This window comes from Podarcis gaigeae (genome assembly GCF_964106915.1).
Source record: "Podarcis gaigeae genome assembly, chromosome: 7".
Lineage (NCBI taxonomy): Eukaryota > Metazoa > Chordata > Lepidosauria > Squamata > Lacertidae > Podarcis > Podarcis gaigeae.
The window spans coordinates 50,241,177-50,265,981 of record NC_139683.1 but is presented as its reverse complement, the minus strand read 5'-3'; the positions used below and the strand labels follow the sequence as shown (position 1 = coordinate 50,265,981).

Genomic DNA, 24,805 nt, shown 5'->3' with positions numbered 1-24,805 from the left:
TGAGTTGTATTTCTTAGCTCAGTTTCCATTAGGCTGAAGTCACAATGTGTTTCCTGAACTCAGTAGGCAAACCAGAAACTATACCTCAGTAGATTTTGAGCTCTAAGCAGCTTTAAACAATATTCATCATAACAAACCTAGTGCAAATTTATTAAAGCAAACCAGGATTCACTTTTGAGCCACGCAATAGAGGAAGGGATTTGCAGAAAATTGTAACTCTTTTTCTACTGGAATATAGAGCTGGATAGAAACAGGTAAGCCACATGGAGTTTAGTGATAGGTGCTGTAAAGCGGACAAGAATTTAGTGGAAAACTTTATTTTTTAAAAAAACATGTTTAAAAACACAGTGTCATTTGTAAAGTCATAATCAATACAAAAATAAGACACAACGCTGCTTTCAACAGCCAAAGTGCAGTAGTGTAAGTTGCATGATAACATACAAAATTACTTTATTTAAAATTACAAGCACCTCCATTTCCTACAAAATAGTCTGTGTACAACAACAAAAAAGAACCTGTCATTCAATAATTTAGTTGTGAATTCATCGCGTACTGAAAACAGTAGCTCTTTAAACTACTATTCCGCCAAACCCTCACCAATGAGCTGAATGGTAAGAGTGCCACTTTTGTCTGTCTCTACCATCAATAAGCCTTTGAAAGTGCCTGCTGATACTGGCTTGAACTGTACTGGTAAGTTGCAGTAGTGGTGACATCTGCAAGAGACAAGTTTACAACAGTTAGACAATTCCTTAACAGGCTGCTTCAGTTTGAGAGTTCTAGAGAAAAGTCTGTTAAGTACTGTAGCTCTTTACCATCTTTTTGGGAGCTCTGTAGGTCTGCAAGAGCCAGAAGAAAGTTCACTTGCTAACTGGCCAGAATACTGCAGTCAGTGGCATACTATTGTGTGTGGAGTTCAAACTGATTTATCAATCATTATGGATTAGTAACTGTTATCAGTAATTACATTTCTATCCCACTTACCTCCCAAAGGAGGCTAGGGCAGCAAATAACAAAGCAGCAAAACAATACAACGAAAATAAAATAAAAATTAAGTATTTACAAACTTTATGAATATGTAAGAATATTTAAAAGTCTCTTTGTGTCTTTGATCTTTAACATCAGCATAACCAAGAAACTTAAGCCATTCTAGAAAATGTGTGTACAGGACACACAGGCATTTACTTTGAGTGTCTCCAGTGCCACAACCACATGGGCTATGCAGGGGTATCAAGACAAATATTCTAGAGCAGCCTTTCTCAACCTGTGGGTCCCCAGATGTTGTTGAACTACAACTCCCATCACCCCTAGCTAGCAAGGCCAGAGCTCAGGGATGATGGGAGTTGTAGTCCAACAATATCTGGGGACCCACAGGCTGAGAACCGCTGTTCTAGAGACAGTCAACATGGTGCTCCCCAGATGTTGTTTAATGACAACTCCCATTCACACCAGCACGGCCAATACTCATCCAGGTAAAAGGTGAAGCTTTAGAACATTTCAGTTCACTTACCTCAAAGTATAATGGGAATGTTTGATGTAAAAAGGCTCTCTGGGACATCTGAACTTCAGCTGCAATTTAACAAGAAATGGTTAAGACAATTCAGGTTACTATATTAATTAAAAACTAAGCACATAGTTCCCCAGAGTTCAGCAATAAGATAAACCTGCATCCCAGTATATCTTTTAACAAAAAGGACTGCATCCAAAACAGTTAAGCTTGCTTAAAACCCACTCCCAACTTTGCTGGATTTAGACCAGAAAAGGTTTGTAGTGTTTAAGCTTTTATTATTTGGTCAACAATCAATCCACAGCACAGGTTCCAAGATTGGGATTTACATTCAATATAGTGTACAATTTTAAAATGAAAGGTAATTAGTGTTCAGCTGAAAATGAGATGAATGCTGGGAAGTGAATGACCAGAAAACAAACATTGGTAGAAAGAAATTTAGCCCGAGACCTACTATCAGGAATTAGATGCTAAGGAGTAAGAGTTATTATATAAACACATCTTGAAACAATACTATTAATTCTATATATACCTTGTTTGAAAAGGAAGAATAATTCCTCACAGTAATTTTCAGTGTACTGGATTCACCAATTCTAGTTGGAGGAAACTTATAAATGTCTTCCTGGGCATGTACCCCCTTCCTGTTTTTGAAAGAGAAATGTAAAAGTACAGTCGAACAATCATGTCTATTATATCTGTGTTAGTAATATTCTTGTAATGTATTTCTTTGAAAGCAAAGAATCAACATTTAGCACACTGTTGGAACTACAACTGGATAGTATCTTTCCTAGAGAGTCCCACCAAACCCACTTTACTGTTTAGTTTTAGGAATCCTATGAAAATGCATTTTGCAAACATTCTGTAATATTGTTGGGTGCGGGTTCTTTGATAACCCATTGTTGCTATAATTTTTTGTCTGAAGCTATTTACTGTAAAAATAAGCGAACTATCTGCTAGCCATCTAAGCCAGCTGGAGTTCCTTGGAAGAGGGTGGGATAAAAAGGAAATAAAATGGATTTCACTTCAGCATAGGAAAGAATATCACTCTCAGTTTTTCCTTTGAAGCTGAATCACCTTACATCACGTAAGCAACAATGATCAAGTTTTACTTTGTTGATGATGAAAGAGTAGACATATGGCTTATTTTTAAAAAATCATTTTCACATACCACATTTTGTGTTCAGAGCTATTAGGGTAATCTCTTCTTAGGGTCACATCTCGAACGCTGACTTTTACTAAAGCAGCTGTGGAATCTTCATTTTTTAAATCTTCATTTCCTAAGATACCCTATGCAAGAAACATCTGAAGTTATACATTAGTATTAGCTCCCTGAACTACGATGAACATTTTCACACAGATGTGAAAAATTAAATTCATTACTTTGAGAAGGACTACTTTTGTTGTCAAAAACAATTCTAGTGTTGAGGCAGATACACTACTAAGTGAAGATTTCACTTACTACATATGTCACTTGTAGGCTGACAATATTACAAAACTCTTCAGGCCATTGTACTGAATAGGAAAAATGTACCATTGAAGAATCATGAGTGCAGAAGCAGGTTCAAAGTAGCACAGTTCAGCACTTATTGTTGTTATCTTGTTGTTTTTCCTTCTCTGTCTGACTTGTAAGGGAGGACTTGCTCAAACAGAATGGAAGTAGCAGAATAAAGAACAGGAACCTGTGACCATTCACTAACTAGGCATAAGCAAGACTGGCTTTTAGGAGGTATTTTCTAACTCAACATCTAGCTGAATCATCTAATGCAGAGGTGGAGAAAGCTGACATCCTCCAGTTGTTACATTTCAACTATCATCAACTACTGGATGGAGATGAGGTAATCCAACAACATTTGAAGGACCACAGATTCTCCAATCCTGTTCTTGGACCTGCCCATAAAAAGCAAGTCTAGAGTGAGAGACTAGGGTGTTGTCCACTGTTTCAAGGAACTCTTCTCGTGAGAGTTTTGCAGGTAAGCTGAGAGTTTGTTTAGCCCCTGGGTGAGAACCCAAAAGCTAAGGGGAGGGTGTGTCAGAAGGAAAATGTGCATAGATAGATAGATGATAGACAGAATAGATAAAACTTTATATTAATGTAACATTTCAACAGGGAATGAAACCTTGTTGAGTTTTAATCTCTAATAAATAAAATAATGATTTCATTCATATACTCACCATTCCACAAAACTGAAGTCTGTGTTTGTCTTTCAAGTGAGATTCGTGAAGTGGGTGACACTCGAGATCCCAGAACTGAGAATAGTGTCCTCTGTCTCTAGGTAAAAAGGTGACTACAACCTATGAAGAAAGTAAGTTAGAAAATAAATTCTTTTCCAAATCTGATTGAATCGACAGCCGTTTCTTGTGTGTCTGTCAGAGTTGGCGAAAGTGCTATTCCAATCTATGTAATGTCACTGACACTACCTGGACTGCTGATACAAGACCAACCCCCGGGGGCCAATATTAACAAGGTATAAGTTCCTTATCCAATTTATGTAGGTTCTCCAATGCTCCTGAATGATTAGTTCTACCCATGGGCCTCCAGAAGGAGGGCAGTTGCTCCCCTCCAGAGGAACCATAATTCCTGGATTTCTATCACTGTCAGCTTTCATATTGAAAAATACAGTTTCTAAAACTTGTAAAGCCTGATATACTATTTTTTCCTAATTTTTGTGAGAAACTAACCTGCACCCCTCTTTCAATATTTCACTTTGTGCCCTCTCACCCTGCCCCCTTCCACGAATCCTGAGGATGCCCATGGTTGTACCCATTTAACCATAACCCTTTTGATTATGTTTGACCACTTAGGTAATATCTGGTGCAGCACAACATCTGGGAAATGGGAAGTCTTTACTAAAATTCCCAGAGAGAAGCATGAATTCCTGTTAAGGAGGGCAGAAGGAAGATACAGTGGTACCTCAGGTTACATACGCTTCAGGTTACGTACGCTTCAGGTTACAGACTCTGCTAACCCAGAAATAGTACCTTGGGTTAAGAACTTTGCTTCAGGATGAGAACAGAAATCATGTGGCAGCAGCAGGAGGCCCTAATAGCTAAAGTGGTGCTTCAGGTTAAGAACAGTTTCAGGTTAAGAACAGACCTCCAGAACGAATTAAGTACTTAACCTGAGGTACCACTGTACTATCCTTCAGCAGATACCAGCCCATGAGCTCAGAGGAATGGTCAATAACTAGTAGATTCCTCCTTCAATTTCTGGGGAAGCTGGAAGATGAACCTTCGTTAAGACAGCTCTATCAGTGTTCAGCCCTGCCTCTAGGTTCACGTGACTGAGATTTCCTGAAGCACAGTGACTCAGAGAAAAGAAGTTTGCCATGCGAAATATAAGGGGAGAATCGAGGGGCAATTTATCCTTCACCTTTCCATTAAAAAAAATCCAAACCAAGGATAACAATAAGATCAGATAAACACATCAGATATAAAGTTGATTAAAATGTCAGCTAGTTACAAACATCAATTAGAAATGCATATTAAAACACAGAACATCTGAGCAAAACAATTCAGCCCAGCATGCCAATTGCCTGTTTAAATAAAAAGGTGTTTGCCTGTTGATGGCAGGCTATCAATCAGTGTGGGGAGGGGAAAGGCAGACAAGCATTCTTAGTAGTCTTTTATGAATGATTTTCAAGGTACAAAGAGAGAGAATATTGAATGTTAACTTTTGCTTTGTAAACAAGCAGCTGTTTTTTTATTTTTATTTCACTGTATTTAGTAACTGGTTCATCAGGTAAGGCAAGAAATAATGTGAGAGACACCATGTTTTTGGCATGCCAGCATGCCAAGGGAGGGAGAGCAAAGGCAATGGGATAGCAACACAAAGTAAAGTAAAAATTAGATTGATCAGAGGATTAACTTTCTGTTCAGCAAATGCCTTGAGATTACTGCTATAGGACAATGCAGCCTTCAACATCCATCTGACACCCACTCTTGTTACTGGAGTTTGTAGTTTACCTGCTTTCACAATCATTCCCACAAGCAGTCTGAGTCACTAGTATGTCCTTTTTTCCTATGAAAAGTGTCACTTTCTAGCTCAGGACGTAATTCACAATTGTGTGGGGAGTGTGGAAGAGATCCTGAATGATCTGATAAGCCCCCCTCCTGCCTTGTATGACTACAAATTCAAATGAACTAGGTCTACGAATTTATGTCATGTGACACAGCACATGCAGAGTAGGTGAAGTCAACCCATATCTCAAAGTTAATTCTTCACAGTATACTCTGAGAAAAGCAAGTTTCTTCAAGCAGAAATGAACAGTATTGTGTAATCTTGATACCACTTTTTCAATTTCTTTAGATTTTTCAAGATGGATTCTTGAGTAGAAGCCTGACTTCATTTCACAAAAATGCTGTTGTTATAGCCTAGAACTTTTGAAGCATTAACTGATTTTTCTATGATGGAAGACAAACAGAAGTGCAGTGTATTAAGATGAAAACACAGTCAATGTGACTTACCTTTTCTTCCCCATGAGCTTTAAGAATACCAGAAAGCAATGAACATCGAAAAGCAGTATATGTGGCCCTGTAAACCTCTCCACTGTCATCTAAGCCCTGAAAGGAAATTATTAAACAGAAACACTAGTTTACAAAGCAGCCTTATAGCTTGTGCAAGTGAAGTGGGTTTTAACTGGAAACTGGGTGGTGTTCAATTAGGTTTTTCTCAGAGTAGACCCATTGGAATTAATGATCATGACTCAGTTAGGACTCTTAACCCAGAAGGCTACTCCAAGCAAAACTTAGATGAATACCACCCATTAACGTGGAAATTGTTAATTTCAGTATCTAATGATTTCATAAAAATGATTTTCCAGTTTGTTCTCCAACACCTCCACTGTGAATCTACAGTTGAGATCACTATAAATTTTACCTATGTCCAGCACTTGTCTGTCTATACGATCTGAATAAAAACCAGAGTATGCACATTTGTCTATCTACTACAAGTTGAGGGTAAGCAAACCAGATCAGAAAGATTTTTTTAAAAAATGTTTGAATTTTCAGTGTTGCTTTTGAAACCTATTTTCCAATATTTTTCTTCCATCAGACGATCTCTATTTGCATGTTCATGTCAGGCCAGGTCTGTTTAGATGCAAAGATTACAGAATATATAACCTGATCTTTTAAAGACAGTGTGTGTTTGTTTTTCCAGATTTTTTACTCACCTTGATATAAGGCGGTGCAAAAGATGACAATAGCCACTTCACATTTGCATCTCCATTATTTTCAATCTCTATGTACTTTTCTGGAAGAAGTAGTGCAGGCAAGTAATGTAAGTAACAGTTATTCATCATCACCATCATCAAACCTTTTATTGGCATCACATACAAACATCCATAGCAAGTAACAGTTATTCTAATAAGGGCCTGTGAAGGATTTGGACCTTGTTTGCACGGACTGTGAGATAGTATATGGGAATGATTATCTTCCTTGTCTATTCATTTGGGGGTTATAGAATTAACTTGTGAAGCCTGGCACTGCCCGGGGGCTTAGCTAGGAAGAGAGAATTTCGTTACAGACAAGGAGTGTGGCAGGTCTTTTGGCTGAGAGGCTCCATGAGGTCCTATAGCCTGGAATGGAAGAAGCTGTGACTGGTAGTCAGGCTAGAGGTTTCTTAGATCAAGGGGATCTCTGTTGACGAGGCAAGGACTTTTTAACCTGGGAAAGACATGCTAACATTCTTCTGAGAGTCCAGTGAGTTGAGGAGCTTCTTAAGTTCAGAGACAGTGGAAGACATATTAATCTACTTTATTTTGCTCCAAAAGGAACATATTAATTAGCAATTACTTATAACATTTGGTCAGGAGTGATCATATTTATAGTCTTCTATAAAAAGGACTTTAAAGTGCTGCAAGATTGAGATGAATTACATGGAAAATAATGAAATTAATACAACTTCAGTTTGGAAACCTGCACGCTTTCCAATTTGTTATTGGATTAGTGTTATGTGTGAACTGTGTGAATGTGAATTTCAAGACTGTGAGTAGCTTCCATGCATGGCCAGTCATGCTTGTGTCACTGAAGTAATACATGTTTCGTTTTCACCATTAGAAAACATTTTACTCAAAAAGATACTAGTCATATGCAAGACCGACGTTACCTGAGCTTTCCCCAGACTTTGTTTCAGGAAAAAACACAGTCCGATTCTTTACTTCAAGTTTTGTCGAAGATGGCTTTTGAAGTGGCCTTATGTGCATAATAGGAAGCTCAGGCTGTTGATGATGAACACCTGCTTTGGCGACTGGTGAAACCGTTTCAGATTGCTTCTCAGAGATATTTTCCCGGATTTGGACCCTAACAAGCTATGCACAAGAAAGAAACGAAATCATAGTATTTTGCAGTTACTGGTCTCAAGTTAATCCTACAGTTATCTCCCAGACTGGCTGGCCAGTGCATATGCTCAAACCTGTTTTGTAACCAAGGACTCAAAAGCAAGGTGAAAATATTAAATGTAACAAAGAAAATGTAACACATACATCTCTTAAAACAACTTCCATACAAGAGCATAAGTTGTCCAACACTTGAAGAAATGCATTTCCCACTTTTCAACACATTTCCAAGACAACTTACAATTATTAAACAGATATATTAGCACACACAATTTAAAAGAGCAAAAGTGACCAGAGATAAAATAAACATTTAACTGGACACGCCTTCAACAGAAACTACCAATGGATTTGAGTTCTGCTGACAAATATAGTTGGACAAATACAATAAGGGAGCAGACTACTATTATATTAAGGTATTTTGCTATTTTATGCAATTTAAAAATAAGAAATAAAAATTAACCAACCAATCAACAAAAGAGAAAGAGATGGAACACACACTTATGCCTGCCTGATATCATATATGGGAGGCACAAAGAGAAAACCCTCTGAGGCCAGGCACAATCCTATAGATTACTCCCATAACTGCAAACTTCATCTAGGAAATGCAAACTACTCCCTTTAAAGCAATAGATGAAAGCTTAACTGACAACATGAAATTAGTTTTCTAAAACCAAGGCATTTGGCAGAATTTTCATAACCATAGACACTTATTTAAGCCACTTACTTTTTGTCCATTATCACAATGTACATAAATAAGGCCACTCCATGGAAAGATGGATTTCTTTTCTGCGAGTGATGGATTTGGACTCACATAAATTGAAATGTTGCTTCTAGAAATAAGACGTCCAGTGCATTAATTTTAATGTGCTAAATGAAATCAATGTTTCATTATTAGATCTGGTTACTGTTCTTCTTGACTTTTTTGTACACAATAGATGAAATTTTAGTATTTTATTAATTTAATCTGAGGAATTGCAAACCCACGCCTATCTACAAGTCTAGCTTCATAAGGACAAGGGAAAACTCACAGAGTGATGTTTCAATCACCAGTGCACCTGCCATGTACACAGGGCTGGAATTATTAGGCCCATGATACAACACTATCAGAAGCAAAATATCAAGTGGGGTGACAATATCCTTGCCAACTGTATAACTATTATTGTGATAGGTGCAATATATCAGCTTCAGATCATATGGTTGCAGCATTTTTCATAGAAGACTATGAAATCATATGTGAGAGAGGCTCTAACTTTAAGTTATTTAAATGTATCATAGTATTGTCAGCTCATAAAAAAACTGAAATACACTGCTAACTCAATCTGAATCATATATCCTGTATACGTACAGTATTATTTTTTCTGTGCTAACCACAAATACTTTAGGTTATCCTTAAGGATTAAAGGTTTTGCTCAGCATAAATAAAAACAAGGCTGTTTATTCTTTTAGGAAAGAAAAGCTTGACACTATGGACATAGCCAGAAGCTCTTTTCACAACTGTACAAAGATTCCTTCCCTTTCACCTTCATGCTATCTCAAGAGCTGGATGTAATCAGACTGACAGTGCAATCCTATACAATGGCACTGAGATGTAAGCCCCACTGAATTCTACAGAAACTAGTTGTGCATAAGTGGATATAGGATTGCAACCTTAGTTACTGCAAAGCACGGTTTTCAAATATATGGAATCATGTGGAAAAGTAATGAACAATGGAAGTACTTACCCTGGTTCAATAGTTCCATGCTGAGGTGTTACTGTCAGACAGTGAGCAGGCCACGATAGCTCAAATGTCAATGACCTGTTTGAGTTGTTACTTATTTGTGCATGTTTAGTAATCGCAGCTCCACCTTTTGAGATAAGAATTGCATGAATTCTCAGTTATCTTATAATACATTTAAGTGCTATTTACAAAGCATTAACAACCGTATCAATTATGCAAATGTTACTTCCAAACATACACATGCAGTAATGAATCAAAGGCTTTTACATAATACAGCTATGGGAAAAAAGCATGTATTACTTTATTGATATCTAAATAGTGGGTTGGGAGTTATTTGGAAAGTGGAAACTTTACAACCATTGACTAGGCTGCCAGCAACTGATTTGTTACCAACACTGAAACAAGGATCTTTTACTTCCTTGTAACAAATTAGAACTACAGTCGTACATTGGTTCTTGAATGGAATCAGTTCCAGAATTCCGATCAACTTCCAAAAACATTCAAAAACCAAGACGCAGCTTCTGATTGGCTGCAGGAGCTTCCTGCACTCAATCGGAAGTTGTGTCGGACATACGGCTTCCAAAAAACGTTCACAAACCGGAACACTCACTTCCGGGTTTGTGGCATTCAGGAACCAAAACATTCAAGTCACAAGGCGTTCCAGAACCAAGGTATGACTGTAACAAGGAGATCTGTAAAACACAGAAAATCCCACTGAAAGTTTCTAGGTAAGCTTTTGAAGTCATCTCTGCTACAGAAATAAATTCTCTTAATTCCAGAATTTATGCATCATGATTAATTTATCAACAGAGTTCTATATACATGGAGAAATATTCCCAATCCCAAACAAATTCAGTTTATTATTGTGTCTCACAGTAATACTATCTATCACATAACAATCCTAAGCAATGTATAGGTTACAAATATCATGGTGAATATTTTTAACAGTTCTTGAAACGTGTGGAAATAACATACTTTGAGAAGGAGCAGTGAGAATTAGAAATTCAGGCTGAAGAGTCCAGTTTTCCTTGGAAACAAGCTTATTTTCATCAATGCTATTAGCATTTGATGACAATGCACAACCATGAGGTCCTTTAACTGGTAGTACATCCAAAGTCATATTGGATTTCTCAGGAACACCAGGTCTATGAAACAGAGAAAGAGCAGTTCAACACCAAATACTAGGAAACGAGACAAGAGAAGCAAATATCACAGTATAAAACTTGCCTTCTAAAAGAAAATAAAAAACCCTTGCCTTACTTAGCCTTAGCCAGAGTTTCAGACAGATAAAAACTGATAAAAAGCAATTAAAAGTTAGCAGATGAATTTAGTATTCTGAAAATGCTTTTCAGTTCCAACATAACTTTTCCCCTATGTATTACTCCACAGGAATCATATCAACACCCACAACCACCAAGAAAGATTATATACAGACCCCAGTCACTGAAGTAGTCCAGTCAGGTAACTACACAATATGACCTAATTTCAGAGTCTTTTAATTCTTATTTTTGTTGGAATATTCAAAGTTTACCAAGGTAGAGGAACTGCTTACCAGTATTTCAGAAAATACTAAAAAAATGACAAAATTACCTCTCTAGTGCTACACGATGCACTGAAGATGGCTTGATATCGAAAGCAGAACTACTGAAGGCATTAACCGCCGAAACAATAATCCTTCTCATGTTCATGAAAAAGTACTGGATATCAAACGAATGTTGCGGAAGATCATATACTAGAGAAGACATTTAAAAATCAAAAGCAAAGCTGGATTAATGAAACAAACTGCAGTATTTACTGAAGATTGGTGACTGATGACAGACTAATCAACTGGGTTATTACCGTCTTTACATACAGTAATTGCATTCCTGGACCTTTTCAAATTCTTTAGAAGTTAAGAGAGAAAATGGACATAGTCCATCACCAGCCTCCCAGCAGATACACAAGGATACACAAATTCCCACTGATTTCAAATGGAACTTCCAAATATGTACCTTTAGGATAAAAGCTAATGTTGTAAAGGTGACATGAATGATGCAAGCTTCAGAAAAGTATTAAAAAGTTATAGCTAGAATTAGAGCAAGAAGATCAAGCAACTACTGCTGCCAAAGGCAGATGAAAAGGGAATCCTAAATAGCATTGAAGGAATGACAATGGGAGATGGGAGGGAGGAGAGATTTGCTATGGAGAAGACAGAGATGGCTGCATGGTTGATTTCTCAACCAGTATTGGACAGTGAGATGGGCTGCTCACTTGACTTCCAGCAGGTCACATAGGTGTTGCTTCCTGGGAGGGTAAGGAGGCTGTGAGGTCTGGGGACATAAACAGCAGCAACGTGATGGACTAGAGGTCAGGTGAGAAGCACTGCACCACCACAATATTCCCTACTATCAACCATGTTAAAAACAACCGAGCTGCACTAGCACCTGTATTATGATAACCAGATTGCAATAATATAATCATATGAATAAGGGAAAGTGGTAAAGGTAAAGGTAAAGGGACCCCTGACCATTAGGTCCAGTTGCAGACGACTCTGAGGTTGTGGTGCTCATCTTGCTTTATTGGCCAAGGGAGCCGGCGTACAGCTTCCGGGTCATGTGGCCAGCATGACTAAGCCACTTCTGGCAAACCAGAGCAGTGCACGGAAACGCCATTTACCTTCCCACCGGAGCAGTACCTATTTATCTACTTGCACTTTGACGTGCTTTCGAACTGCTAGATTGGGAGGAGCAGGGAACGAGGAACGGGAGCTCACCCTGTCACAGGGATTCAAACCGCCAACCTTCTGATCAGCAGGGAAAGTGGTAGTGAAAGCTAAATTTGAAATACATCTAAAGAATGGCGAGAAATCAAATATACAAACAAGTAGATATTCTCAGGGAGGTCAAGCTTACCTTCGGTCACCAGCTCTTCCCCAGGGAATTCTTCATCAAACTTTACATTTATCACAGGATTATTAGCAGGAAGCATTTTTTGCACTTGCTCTGGATTTTGCTGTACAGCTCTGAGTAGACAATTGAGAGTTTTCAGGTCTCATTAATGTTATGAAGAAGTATTTAACAAAGACACTAAAATACCGTATTTTTTGCTCCATAAGACGCACCTGACCATAAGACGCACCTAGTTTTTAGAGGGGGAATGCAAGGAAAAAATATTCTTTAAAGGGAGCACTGAGCAGAGCCTGTATGCATCCCAGGCTCTGCTGAGCGCTCCCTTTCACGAGCCGCGTGGAGTGTGTGTGCAGCGCTTGCAGGCTTTTCCCCGAGAAGGGAGAAAGGGGTGCCCTTCTCCCTCCTCGGGGAAAAGTCCCCAAGAGCCGCACACACGCTCCGCGCGGCTCCTGGGCGCTTTTCCGGGAGGTGGGGGAAGGGACTGAGGGACTAAGCGAGAAGCTAGAGCAGCGAGAGGGAGCGCTGCACAGCGATCCTTCTTGCTGATCTGGCTTCTGGCTTAGCCGCACAGACTGCATTCGCTCCCTAAGACACACACACACATTTCCCCTTACTTTTTAGGAGGGAAAAGTGCATCTTATAGAGCAAAAAATATGGTACTCTGTAAGGCATTCAATCCAATTACCCCACTTTAAAAGCATTTATGCACTGCAGTGTGCTTAGCAACTACATCTGATCAGCTTCTTATTCCCAATGAGAAACATAACAATTTGTCAGGACTCAATCATCCTTCCACAAATGTGGCCAAAAGTTTCCTTCCAGCAATCATCTGCCCTAGATGTCCAGTATGCTGGTTAAAGAACCACACAGAGTTAGAACTCTGGAAGTAGAATCTTGCCTTCCACTGGTCTGTGGCGAGTCCAACTACTACTGATTTGTCTGCACAAAACAGAGGACAAAGGGGAGGGGAGAAGCAGCACTGACAATGACCACATATAATGGCCTGCTACTAACAACAGAGAAAGTTTATGGGCCCACAAACATTGTACCCAGCAAGCTCAAATTAGGCCAGATAATAGGAACTACTTTGGTTATGTTGCAGGGAAGAGGGAAACACCTACATATGTCTGTTTCCTAGATGTACTGCTCTTACATGTTCATTGTGGGATTGTTGGAAGTTAGCAACTTGTTACGAAGCATTTGACTACCATGCACAAGGGGAGGGGGAGCAGGACTAAAAACAAAGACATTCTAACACCCTCAAGTGCTAACCTGCCATAGCCAGAAAATGAAGCAAATCTGAGTGCTGAACACAGCTGCATACTCCAGTCTTTTCCAAACCTTTTGCAAACGTATTTTACAATAAGGGATTTTATAATCCAAAAAAGTGAACTTGTTCCTGTTCTTGATACCAGTGACTGTTGATCTTTGAACACAGAGTTGGCTATGTTATTTAATAACCACTAATTTAGAGCTTTCCAAACTTTTCATGTTGGTGACACCCATTTTAGACATGCATCCTTTCACGACACAGTAATTCAGTTTTACTAGCAACTGGAGGTTAAACTAACCCCTTTCTAGCCCAGGGAGCAGTGTGGGGAGCATTTGCGTGACACAGCCGACACACCAATGTTTCACGACACACAGTTTGAAAAGCTCTGTAGTAATATTTAACAGCCAATATAAAAAAACCTTTTATTCTTTAAATATCCATTCTAACCATCTTCTTCTTATTTCTTAAGAACAGATAGTAATGAATATACTTGTTATTTCTCAAAAAACATTTAGCCTTACCTGCGATACTGCTGTCTCAAAATTTCATCTCCATAGACAAAACAAATTGTAGACAACACTGGTGAATTACTTTGATCTTCAGTTGAATTAAATGTTACTGTAACTTTCTGAGAGGAAACAGTCAAATTTTGGTAAATTAATTTGTGGCACAATTGTTTGAATTATATGTAAGATTCACAAACACAAAACAAGATTTTATGGCACATTTTTGGGTGGGTGGGGGGAATGTTAACAGCTTACACATTTTATAGGTCTTGCGTAATATATATATATTGTGGCTTTCATATTACCTGCTGTGAACTTTCCTGAAGAACAAACTTTTCTGGGGAAACTCTCATCACATTTGGATCCATAACAATTATTTCACTTGAGTTCTTAAAGCACAGTGCTTTCACGTACGCAGTCCGACTCCCTGTATTTTGTACAGAAAAGGAAGCCTGTCTTGTTTTACCATTCAGCCCCGCTATATCATTCAGCCCCACTATGTATCTATTACAGTGTTTTTTAACATCTTCTAATCTCAGATTGCTATTTCCTCCATATCCATACAATGGTATCTGAAAGAAAGAAAAACGTACATTTAGAAAAACCAGAATTGAAATAACCTTGCTCCCAGTTTCATTATCCCCAACTTTAATATTCAAAACAATCAAAGAATTCTAAAATTCTTTACAATGTTCATATGTAGCACACCCTAAAGACCAAATGATGGAAAAGCAGGGTAAAAGTAGCTTAAGTAAGCAGAATAATGACTGGTTTCTGATGTGTATGAGTAACAGGATCTTTACAGGCAGGCAGATGCAAGTTGAAGGAAGTTGGCTGTGTTGGGAACAGCTGTTTCATGGTGCCCTGAAATGGTTCTTCACCAAGGCGTCCCTCACCTTCACCACTGAGAAAAGTGAGGAAAGCAAGCTTCTTTGGGAGCTACTGGAATGCTTTTGAAATGCTAGGTTGGCAGGAGCTGGGATAGAGCAACGGGAGCTCACTCCGTCACGGGGATTCCAACTGCTGACCTTCTGATCGGCAAGCCCAAGAGGCTCAATGGTTTAGACCACAGCACCACCCACAGAGTACAACAAAATCGGGGGGGACGGACCAGGTTGGTTACCCCTGACTTAAGACACTGAAAGGCCCAGACCACAAAGAAAAAGATATCCAAAGTGCAAGGCAAGGGAGTTACTGAGATGTGGAGAGACTCTCTACCACTCTTAATATCAAGAAAACTACTGGAGTACAAAAAATAAAATCCAAGGAGGTTATAGTGGTCAGTTTCTTGTCTGGCTTACAGTCAGAAGATACTTCAAAACATCCTGAAGGACTTACTGCAAAAATGAACATAATAAATTCAGAAACATCCCATGAAATAGGATCAGTGTAAAAAGTAACTTACAGTGAACTTGATTCCAAGCTGAGATAGAAGACCAAGCTGTTTCATTTCAAGCTTTGCATACATACAAGTTAATCGAGTTGGTGTAAACATTAGGCAGACAGAATAATCATGTTTTGGACGGATCTTGATTTCACAATTATTGTACACATGTTCTCCAAGTTTCAACTGCAAATACACAAGAAAATCCACACAGCAAATTAATTTAATTCAGAAAATTAATTTAGAAGAGTTAAGATTTTAATGAACAGTTTACACCCAAATAATGTGCTCCCATAATTCTGAGGTATGCCTCTCTATGGAAATGCTGACACAGTAAGAATAAGTGTTTTTTATTCATTACTAGTTTGCAACGTTTTCCATGCACAGAGATGAATCTCAAAATGTGTAAATGGCTGAACTGATGGCTCCATTCAAACTGGCGCCCCCTCTAACTTCCTTTGCACTTCCTTCTCTCCCTTTGGGATCCCCCACCCCCCCCCACACGAAATTAGGATGATCACCTCATCCCTAGTTATCAGAATCTCAAGTTTGGTCATTTTGTTTCAAATTTGTGGTTTTAAAAGCCGCTGAATATTTTCCACTATAACAATGCTCTGTGAAACGTAGAGTATGTTAAAGAAAAACTCAAGATTCTCAAGACTGATACAACAAAACTAGCAGCAAGCACTGCTGTAAGAGGGACACTGGCATAACAAAACCAACATTTCAGAAATTTAAAATTTGAAATCATATCCGCTGTACTCTCCTGTATGTGCTGATAAAATCCAACTGAATTTGATGAGATTTACTCTGATGTAACTGTGTACAGGACGGCAGGCTAAGAATATACCATTTGAAGGCTTATTTCAGTGAGAAGATTAAAATAAAACCTAGCTTCAGTTTCAAATAGCAAGTATATTTGAATCTGAACTTATATAAACAGTGCCAGTTTTGCATTACTTACTTGAAAACAGTCCTGATCTTGACCCCTTATCAGCAATCTTAACTGCTGAGTAATAGATGGAGAGTTATTTCTCAGGATTAGCTTCTGCTGGCTGAAAAAATATAGAAATTTTAACATTTCATAGTAATTTGCATATATATATATGAATGAACAGTTGCCCTGATTATCCACCAAGAATTACGGTATGGTAAATCCAAGGTGATCTAGTGAAGAGTTAGTTGGTCTAGCTGTACACCTGTGATTTTACTGAGTTATTGTTATTTTCCATAATAAGACATATTTAGAACCTTATCAACAGTCTAAAGTTTTGGCTATTTATGCACAGCATGTGCTTGCTTCTAAATGTACAGCAAAGGGTACAATGCTGAAAAGGCAGGCATATCCAACAGTAAATTTTGTGTGCCATTAAGGGGTCGCTTTTTTCTTTCTTTTAAAAAGAGTTGCCAGCTGCCAAGTATTTTATCTATTTACAGTGGTACTGTACTGGATCCAGGAATGTACTGGATGAAGACCAATATACTGAAGCTCGGTAAAGACAAGACAGTGACACTGTAGTCTCTCACACATCCCTAAATGCTGCTTCTGGTGGTCATTTGGAATAGTAAGGGATATCAGCAAACCTGACTGACTGTGGACATGGCAAAGATAGTTCTGCTTATGCAGGAACTCCCTGGATCCATGCATCACCATGTTTGAACAATGCATTGTCGGCAACCCTGATTTGAATGGGGGTTGCATTCTAGGTCATCGAGTATGTTGGCAGAGCGTGCATAAGCCCACCCCAATCTTTGGGTCTGAAAATGGTGCATGCTTTCAATGCACACAAAATGGTAGTTGCAATCATGCACTGCATATCTTTTTTTCTTGGTACTTACACTGTTCTGCCAAGCTGTATACCTCCCCATGTCAGAAACTGCTTGTTAGCTAGGATGGGGGGAACTTCTGAACTGGGGTATTTCTGTACCAAAGGTTTGTTCTCCACCGCAGTCACCTCGCCTTTTACAGTCACTTTATATTCTGGCCCAGATGGCAGCACCAAGATTTTTAAAACACTATTAAAATAAAGCATCAAGTTAGAAGTTCTGTAAAAAGAATTTCTACTTAATATCATTGGGCCAATTAAGTTGCATTACCTTTCTGCATTTCTATAGTCCTTTGGAGAAAACACAACTGTCACTTCTTGTTCCTCCTCAGGTATAAGAACCAGGTCCTCTGGATTGACAGAAATACCGCTATCTGGCTCAAGTGCCTAGAAATAAATAGTGTTACTTCAAGGTGTCATCCTTTGATACTCAGGTAACAATGGTAGCCAGGAATACTCTTCGTTTCCACTGGCTGCTACGCAAGATATGATATTTCCTAGAGAAACTGAATTTTGCCCCATATAATAATGTCCTAGTTGTATCCAAATTACAACACATAAGCTACCCTTCACAGAGCTGCCTTTGAAGAAAATTTAGAAGCTCCAAGTGATGCAAATGTGAATTACAGTGTAATTACAGTGTAATTACAGTGTAAGGACAGTGTACAGTCCTTAGTTAGATCAAATTATATGGTAATTATTCTGTTCTGATCAGTTATAGTTTCTGAGCTCAATTCAAAAGCCCACTCTAAACCACTTCATAGATATCAGTTAAGATACATGCATAGTTGCCATGATTTCCTAAGCTGTACCTCACAGGGAGGATCTTAGCAGGAATGCTGAGATTCTCACCAGAACGTGCTGAGGGTTATGTAACTTCCACAAAGTGCAAGAGCTTCCTAGTGGCCAACCATGTGGCTTTAGAAATAAAATCACATTACTAACCCAGCCCTCTACACACATAAGTAGATGATGCTATGCCAGAACTACTTGAGCAGCTGTCTTCCTTCTGCCCAGCATAGCAGCAACATAGAAACGGTGTCTATTATTTCTCATCTCAGAAGCAGGCACCAGGGGATTAGGCCCTGTACTCCACTTTCCACTGTGGGTGAGTCCAGTTGACTAAGTCCAGCTGACAAAACCAAGATGGGAACAATGACCCCCTTTGAAATTGTTGGTAAGACTGCAATATCAATTTGCACTTAAAATTTTTGGCAGGAAAGAGTGAATTGGACTCTCTATTATGTACTGATTAAGTTAGACTGATTTGGTTGACAGTAATTTCAGAACTATTCCTTGGAAAAGTAAGGTAACCTACCAAGATTTTCAAGTCAACTTTAATATTTCCGGCGTTCTTTAATGGCAACTGCTGCCTTGTTGATAATCCCATCCTCGCAGACATATATAAAGTCTAGAAAAAATAGGTTTCAAGTGAAAGTTAGAAGTGAAATATAGAAAGAAATAAGCTGTATCACAAAAGATGGTTTGGGGAAATGTACCTGAAGGCCTTTTGGAGCATATATCCTAGGAGTTCCAGATCTTGCATGCAGAGGTATACTTAAAATTTTAGCAGGCTCTGGACAATCAACCTCCACATCAATTCTTGCAAAATACTCATCTGCAGGGCCCAAAGAATCTGAATAAAGTAATTGCAAAGAATAAGATTGATCAAGTGTAAAATGTTATGATTTGTTCTAGAATGAGCTTTGACACCAAGTATTATCAACATTTAATCACCCAACTGTGATGTCAAATTAAAATGTGTCTGGTAGTATTTTACATCAATATTGGTCTGTTTAAGCAAGGCTCTCCATTTTGAAATGTTTTAGTGTTACAACTGGCCTTCAAAGCAGCAAATGAATGGAAACAGCAATAATGAAGTACATCCTAAAAGATATGTTGAAGCAGGGCTTCTGCATACTTCAAAGGTGTTTCAGCATGCAGAGTACATCGTACAACCGGTTGAAGTGATATATTTTTGGCTTCCAGCCTCAGCAAAAGATAGCGACTCAAGGTAAAATGGACTAGCCTTTCTACAAAGCTTAATGCATGCTTAACATGCCTCACATTAAAAGGCATGCATTACAATGAATGCAAGGGACAGAACAGCTTATGGCACATGCTTATATACATTTCATAAGCGCTTGCCTACTACTGCCTGGCCCAGAACGTCCATGAAACTTGAAATCCTAGCACATTGCCTTTTTTAACCTAGATATGATGGGAGTCAGCACTTGCAGACCTAAGTATGAAAATCTGCAAACAAGGATTTGGTATGTTATGCACAGGTTCAAACATTTTAATGCTTCTTGAATATCTAATGTGAGAGCTATTCATCAAATGGCATATCAAATATCACAGACATTAATTTGCTAAGCAGGTGTAACTTTCAGCTAAGCATTTAATGATAAATACTATTTTGGCTCTTTTCTGCTTGGGTCTCCAAACACATGAGCCTTATTCACATGATACTTTGTTCATTTAAATCTAAAAAAAACAAAAAACTGTGAAGAGGATTGAAAGTTCTGAGTAACAAAAGCTCTGCATACTAGATTTTGAATATTGGTTGGACTCATGAATATTATTTCAATTCTGGTCTGCTGGACTAACAGATTCCTAATACAGTGGTACCTTGGTTGTCAAATGGCTTGGCTCCTGAACAAATCGGCTCCTGAATGCCGCAAACCCGAAAGAAAGTGTTCTGGATTGTGAACGTTTTTTGGAAACCAAACTTCCAACGAAGCTTCCGCAGTATCCGATTGAGTGCAGGAATCTCCTACAGCCAATTGGAAGCCACGCCTTGGTTTTCGAACAGTTCCAGGAATTGAATGGACTCCCGGAATGGATTAAGTTTGACAACCAAGGTACCACTGTACATTGATTTCTTAAGATAGCAGATTTATACCTGAAGTGATGCATTTGCTCGGTGCATGGAACTGAACCCACACTACTAGAACATCAGGATCCTGGAAAGAAAGACATTTGTGTAGAATGAAACATTTTAAAGTACTGATTATGGTTGAAACATTGATTAGCTATAATCTTCACACAGAATCTTATTTTAAAAGACCATGGCTTTAAGTCTTTACTATCCTAAACCACAGATACAGTGGTACCTCGGGTTACATACACTTCAGGTTACAGACTCCGCTAACCCAGAAATAGTGCTTCAGGTTAAGAACTTTGCTTCTGGATGAGAACAGAAATCGGGCTCCAGTGGCGCGGCGGCAGGAGGCCCCATTAGGTAAAGTGGTCTTCAGGTTAAGAGCAGTTTCAGGTTAAGTATGGATCTCCGGAACGCATTAAGTACTTAACCTGAGGTACCACTGTACAGTAGGAAGAGGAGAGAAGGGCTCTTGCGTGGTGTGAATGGTTCTGTGCTCACCTGAACACAAGCAGATCATGACTGGCGAAGAAAAGCACACCACCAATTTAAGTGAAAGACAGATGTCCCCAATAATAGGGCTGCCATACGTCCAGATTTTCCCAGAAACTACCGGGATTTCAAAGACAGAATTGACATACAGGGGAATTTTTGAAAGGTGGTGCTTTGTCCTGGATCTTAGGCAAATACTTCCCAAATAAAAGAAGAAGAAGAGTTTGGATTTGATATCCCGCCTTTCACTCCCTTTAAGGAGTCTCAGAGCGGCTAACATTCTCCTTTCCCTTCCTCCCCCACAACAAACACTCCGTGAGGTGAGAGGGGCTGAGAGACTTCAGAGAAGTATGACTGGCCCAAGGTCACCCAGCAGCTGCATGTGGAGGAGCGGAGATGCGAACCCGGTTCACCAGATTACGAGACTACCACTCTTAACCACTACACCACACTGGCTCTCGATTACTCTATTACTAAAAGCAAACTTTCAGCGAAGCATTTAGAGATAAATACAATTTTGGTTAATTTAACTATATTCCTTTGGTTTATAGTGACTTACTTGCCCATCAGTTCTTGCATTCATTACATGGGATATCACCGACGGAGCTGCTCGCTGGGAAATGTCACAAGTAGGGAGCAAACTAACAGAAGCGTTAACTGGTTCCTTAGAAAATGTGAAACACCGCCATGCTACAGCATTCTGTAATAAAGATGTTTTTTACATTTTGAAAGCAGAACATTACTGCCATCCCCTAAATTACCCAGCATTTTAGGTTACTGACTGTTGTCAGGATATGCTAAATAGAGCCCTGCTGTTTTACCAACTGAATAAAATTTTCAAGCAAGAGGTGGTACCACACGGGTTCTGGAAGAGCATTCCAAGCATATGGGGCACTGAGCAGAATAGATGCCTTTTAGAAGCCAGATTAAATAAACCTTTGACTGAAAGAAAGAATCCCTCTGCTTCAGCTTCTTAGAACATCTGCTTCTGACAGCTGTTGTGGGAATAGCATAATGAAATCCTGCTACACAACCAACATTCCCATTGTAGAGAAACATGTCAGGATGCAAAGAAAATATCTCAGGTGATATCAACACACTGCAACAAGGGTAATCCGTTTCCATTGGCTCTCTGCTTATCTGGGAGTAAAACCAAGCTGCTGGTTACCCATACTGTGGAACCAATGTAGCAGTCACTTACAAGTTGTTGCTTCTCAAGAGATCACTATACAAGTTGCTATACTGGGAGGGGGTTGTTGGTTTGTGCATATTTTTGTTCTTGTTTTTGTAATGTATTTTGTGTTTTGTGTTGCAAACTATGGATAAAAGCTTGGATACAAGTTTAAATAAATGAATGAATACTTACTGCATAAATAACAAGTCTGACTGGCACTCTAGCACATGTCTTGTTTGTTAGTTTCAGTGGAAGAGCTTTCCAGCTGCCAGATGGCATATCACCAAAGTCAAGATGGTTTGTTGTTCCTGCTTCCACCTAACATTAGAAAAGGGGGGAGGGAAATAATACCTTTAAGAATTGAGGCACACAAAGTCCTATTTATTTGTATGAAGAAGCAAACAGGTGTCACTAAAAGATAACTAGACAAGAGATTCTAGCTGTGCCCCCCTCCTGGAGCAGCATTCTGACCACCACCTCTTACTGTTACTATTACAGATTAGCCAAAACAAAGAAACAAAAGTTTCACCAACATCTGAAGTTATTAAAAATTACTCATTGTGTACATTGGGATGGGGAAAACTTGGACCTAGGTGCCAAATGTGGCCCCCACCTCTCTCTGTCTGGCCCTCAGGACTCTCCCCAAGTCACACCACCTCTTTGGCCCAACTTTATACCCTTCTTAAATATTTTTCCCTGGCTGGAATGTGCTCTTGAATTCTGATAATGCCTCTTGCTTGCCAGGATGGAGAATATAAAGGAGTGTGTGACTGTGGACAGAAACGTACCTACTGTACAGAGGTCCATCCATACTTCAGCCTTTGGAAGACTGCAGCCCTCAGGATGAACATGTACATCCTGATATACATGGGTAACTAACAAATTTTGGTAGATTTGGAGAGACCAAGTATCATATAGTAAAATTATTGAATTATTTTTTTATAGTGTAGTGAATTATGAAGTTTCAAGACTCAGTATTGTCGTTTGGAATTCAGGAAACGATTTGTGGAATGATACAGCCGATAACATAGCAGTGGGGGGGGGGTGGTTAGGGCCCCGCAGTTACAGAACACCATCTGCAGGGATGTTTATTTGGTGCAAACTTTATACTGTAGGTGACTGGCAAAAACGTTTATTGAATCAGGCACTGAGTATTTACAACTCTACTGTGTTTTTATTTCCTGCTTATTTCTGTATTTTGTGTTTTTAATTTTTGGAAACAATTAAACCTTTTGGATATTGCATTGGCGCCCCACTTATGGATTGCCCTCCCTCAGGGAGTGTGCCTAGCATGGAATCTGTTGACAATCCAGAATCTAATTTGGTTAAGACTCCTGTTTTCCCAGGCCTCTTCAGGTTGCTGGCATTAGTTTCTGTATGCTGCTGTAAGGAGCTGTGTTGGCTCTATAAGAACTTATAAAATTATTTGTCTTCAGTTGATTTAAGGTACCTTTTAACCTGCTCTGTCTTTTTTGGATTGTTTGTACAGTGGTGCCTCGCAAGACGAAATTAATTCGTTCCGCAAGTCTTTTCGTCTTGCGAGTTTTTCGTCTTGCGAAGCACGGTTTCCCATAGGAATGCATTGAAAATCAATCAATGCGTTCCTATGGAAACCGCCTTCAGACCAGGTTTGGGGACAGTCTGTCCCCCGACCTCTTCTGAAGGCCGACGGGGGGGGGGGCAAAAGTCTTTGCTTCCCCCCCCCTTCCCGGGACAGCGGAGACTTCTCCGCTGTCCTGGGGCGATTTTAAAATGCTGGCGGGCGGCAGCGAAGCTGTTCTGAATGTTGGCGGTGGGGAGGAAAAACCCTCCTCCCACCGCAAGCCCCGGGAACAGAGGAGAAGCCCTTCGCGCCTTCCCCTCTGTTCCCGGACCTCCCACCGCAAGCCTTAGGACAGGTCCGGGAACAGAGGAGAAGGCGCGCTGCGCTTCCCCACTGTCCCCGGAGATTTCCCTATGGGCTTTCGTCTTGCGAAGCAAGCCCATAGGGAAATTCGTCTTGCGAAGCCGCTAAAAAATCGGAAAACCCTTTCGTCTTGCGGGTTTTTCGTTTAGCGAGGCATTCGTCTTGCGGGGCACCACTGTACTTTGCTTTATTTGTAGCTTATTATGAGACTGTAAGATGAAGGGCAGGATAAATGTACCAAATACCTTAATAAAAGCGAGCTAGAATACCTTATAGCAAGTCAGACTATTAGCCTATCTAGCTCAGTACTGTTCACAATGACTGGCAATGGCACTCTACACCCCTTCCCCAACTATGCATTTATCAGAACTATGCATTATGCACTCATATGGATTTTTACCTCAATATCGGGAATCTCAGCAACTGCATTCACAATCACTCTAGCTGCTAAGGCCTGTGCCTGGACTATTGTATCTGCATCTGCAGTAAATGGCCAAGAGGCAATACTAAGCACACACTGAAAGACTCCTGCTTGACAGGGTAGAAACAGCATTTTTAGATCTTCTGTAGTACGAGGTCCTATGACAGTTTTGTTTTTAAACAGGAAGCACCTGTGCTTCAGAGGGTCCATCTGCAAAAAAAGAAGCGCGCACACAATCAGAGGTTCAGGACAAAGCAAGGCATTCTCAATAGAGAGGTGTAAAATAGATGCAAAGAATTAGGATGGCATTTAAAGGTCCTGCGTTGACCGTATCCAAATCCTTTCTACTGCTGTACTGCCCCCCCCCTTCCCCACGGTACATTGGTGAATACTTTTGAAATGTAACATAGATATGGAAGTTTCATCACAATGACTTTTGTGTTTGAAAAACAGGGATTGCTATCAATAGGAGGAAGAGTGTTGAAGTCCATCATAGT

General features: G+C 39.5%; 1 protein-coding gene across 7 annotated transcripts in view; it reads right to left on the bottom strand.

Annotated features, from left to right (window-relative positions):
* Positions 1 to 301: 301 nt before the first annotated feature.
* The window catches only part of CEP192 (centrosomal protein 192), a 47,463-nt gene continuing 22,959 nt past the window's right edge, over positions 302 to 24,805 (bottom strand). For all 7 annotated transcript variants that reach the window (XM_083746826.1, XM_083746825.1, XM_083746829.1 and 4 more), the window contains 25 exons: positions 24,288 to 24,518; positions 22,174 to 22,299; positions 21,367 to 21,507; positions 20,337 to 20,397; positions 18,931 to 19,067; positions 18,750 to 18,842; positions 17,703 to 17,818; positions 17,445 to 17,621; positions 16,570 to 16,660; positions 15,627 to 15,791; positions 14,527 to 14,793; positions 14,237 to 14,343; positions 12,446 to 12,555; positions 11,145 to 11,286; positions 10,530 to 10,699; positions 9,558 to 9,681; positions 8,561 to 8,666; positions 7,608 to 7,809; positions 6,673 to 6,752; positions 5,969 to 6,064; positions 3,677 to 3,796; positions 2,673 to 2,791; positions 2,037 to 2,145; positions 1,508 to 1,566; positions 302 to 713 (listed from right to left, as the gene is read on the bottom strand). In XM_083746826.1, the coding sequence (XP_083602952.1) occupies positions 578 to 713; positions 1,508 to 1,566; positions 2,037 to 2,145; positions 2,673 to 2,791; positions 3,677 to 3,796; positions 5,969 to 6,064; positions 6,673 to 6,752; positions 7,608 to 7,809; positions 8,561 to 8,666; positions 9,558 to 9,681; positions 10,530 to 10,699; positions 11,145 to 11,286; positions 12,446 to 12,555; positions 14,237 to 14,343; positions 14,527 to 14,793; positions 15,627 to 15,791; positions 16,570 to 16,660; positions 17,445 to 17,621; positions 17,703 to 17,818; positions 18,750 to 18,842; positions 18,931 to 19,067; positions 20,337 to 20,397; positions 21,367 to 21,507; positions 22,174 to 22,299; positions 24,288 to 24,518 (3,285 nt within the window). In that variant the 3' untranslated portion in view covers positions 302 to 577. The remainder of the gene's footprint in view (positions 714 to 1,507; positions 1,567 to 2,036; positions 2,146 to 2,672; positions 2,792 to 3,676; positions 3,797 to 5,968; positions 6,065 to 6,672; positions 6,753 to 7,607; positions 7,810 to 8,560; positions 8,667 to 9,557; positions 9,682 to 10,529; positions 10,700 to 11,144; positions 11,287 to 12,445; positions 12,556 to 14,236; positions 14,344 to 14,526; positions 14,794 to 15,626; positions 15,792 to 16,569; positions 16,661 to 17,444; positions 17,622 to 17,702; positions 17,819 to 18,749; positions 18,843 to 18,930; positions 19,068 to 20,336; positions 20,398 to 21,366; positions 21,508 to 22,173; positions 22,300 to 24,287; positions 24,519 to 24,805) is intronic.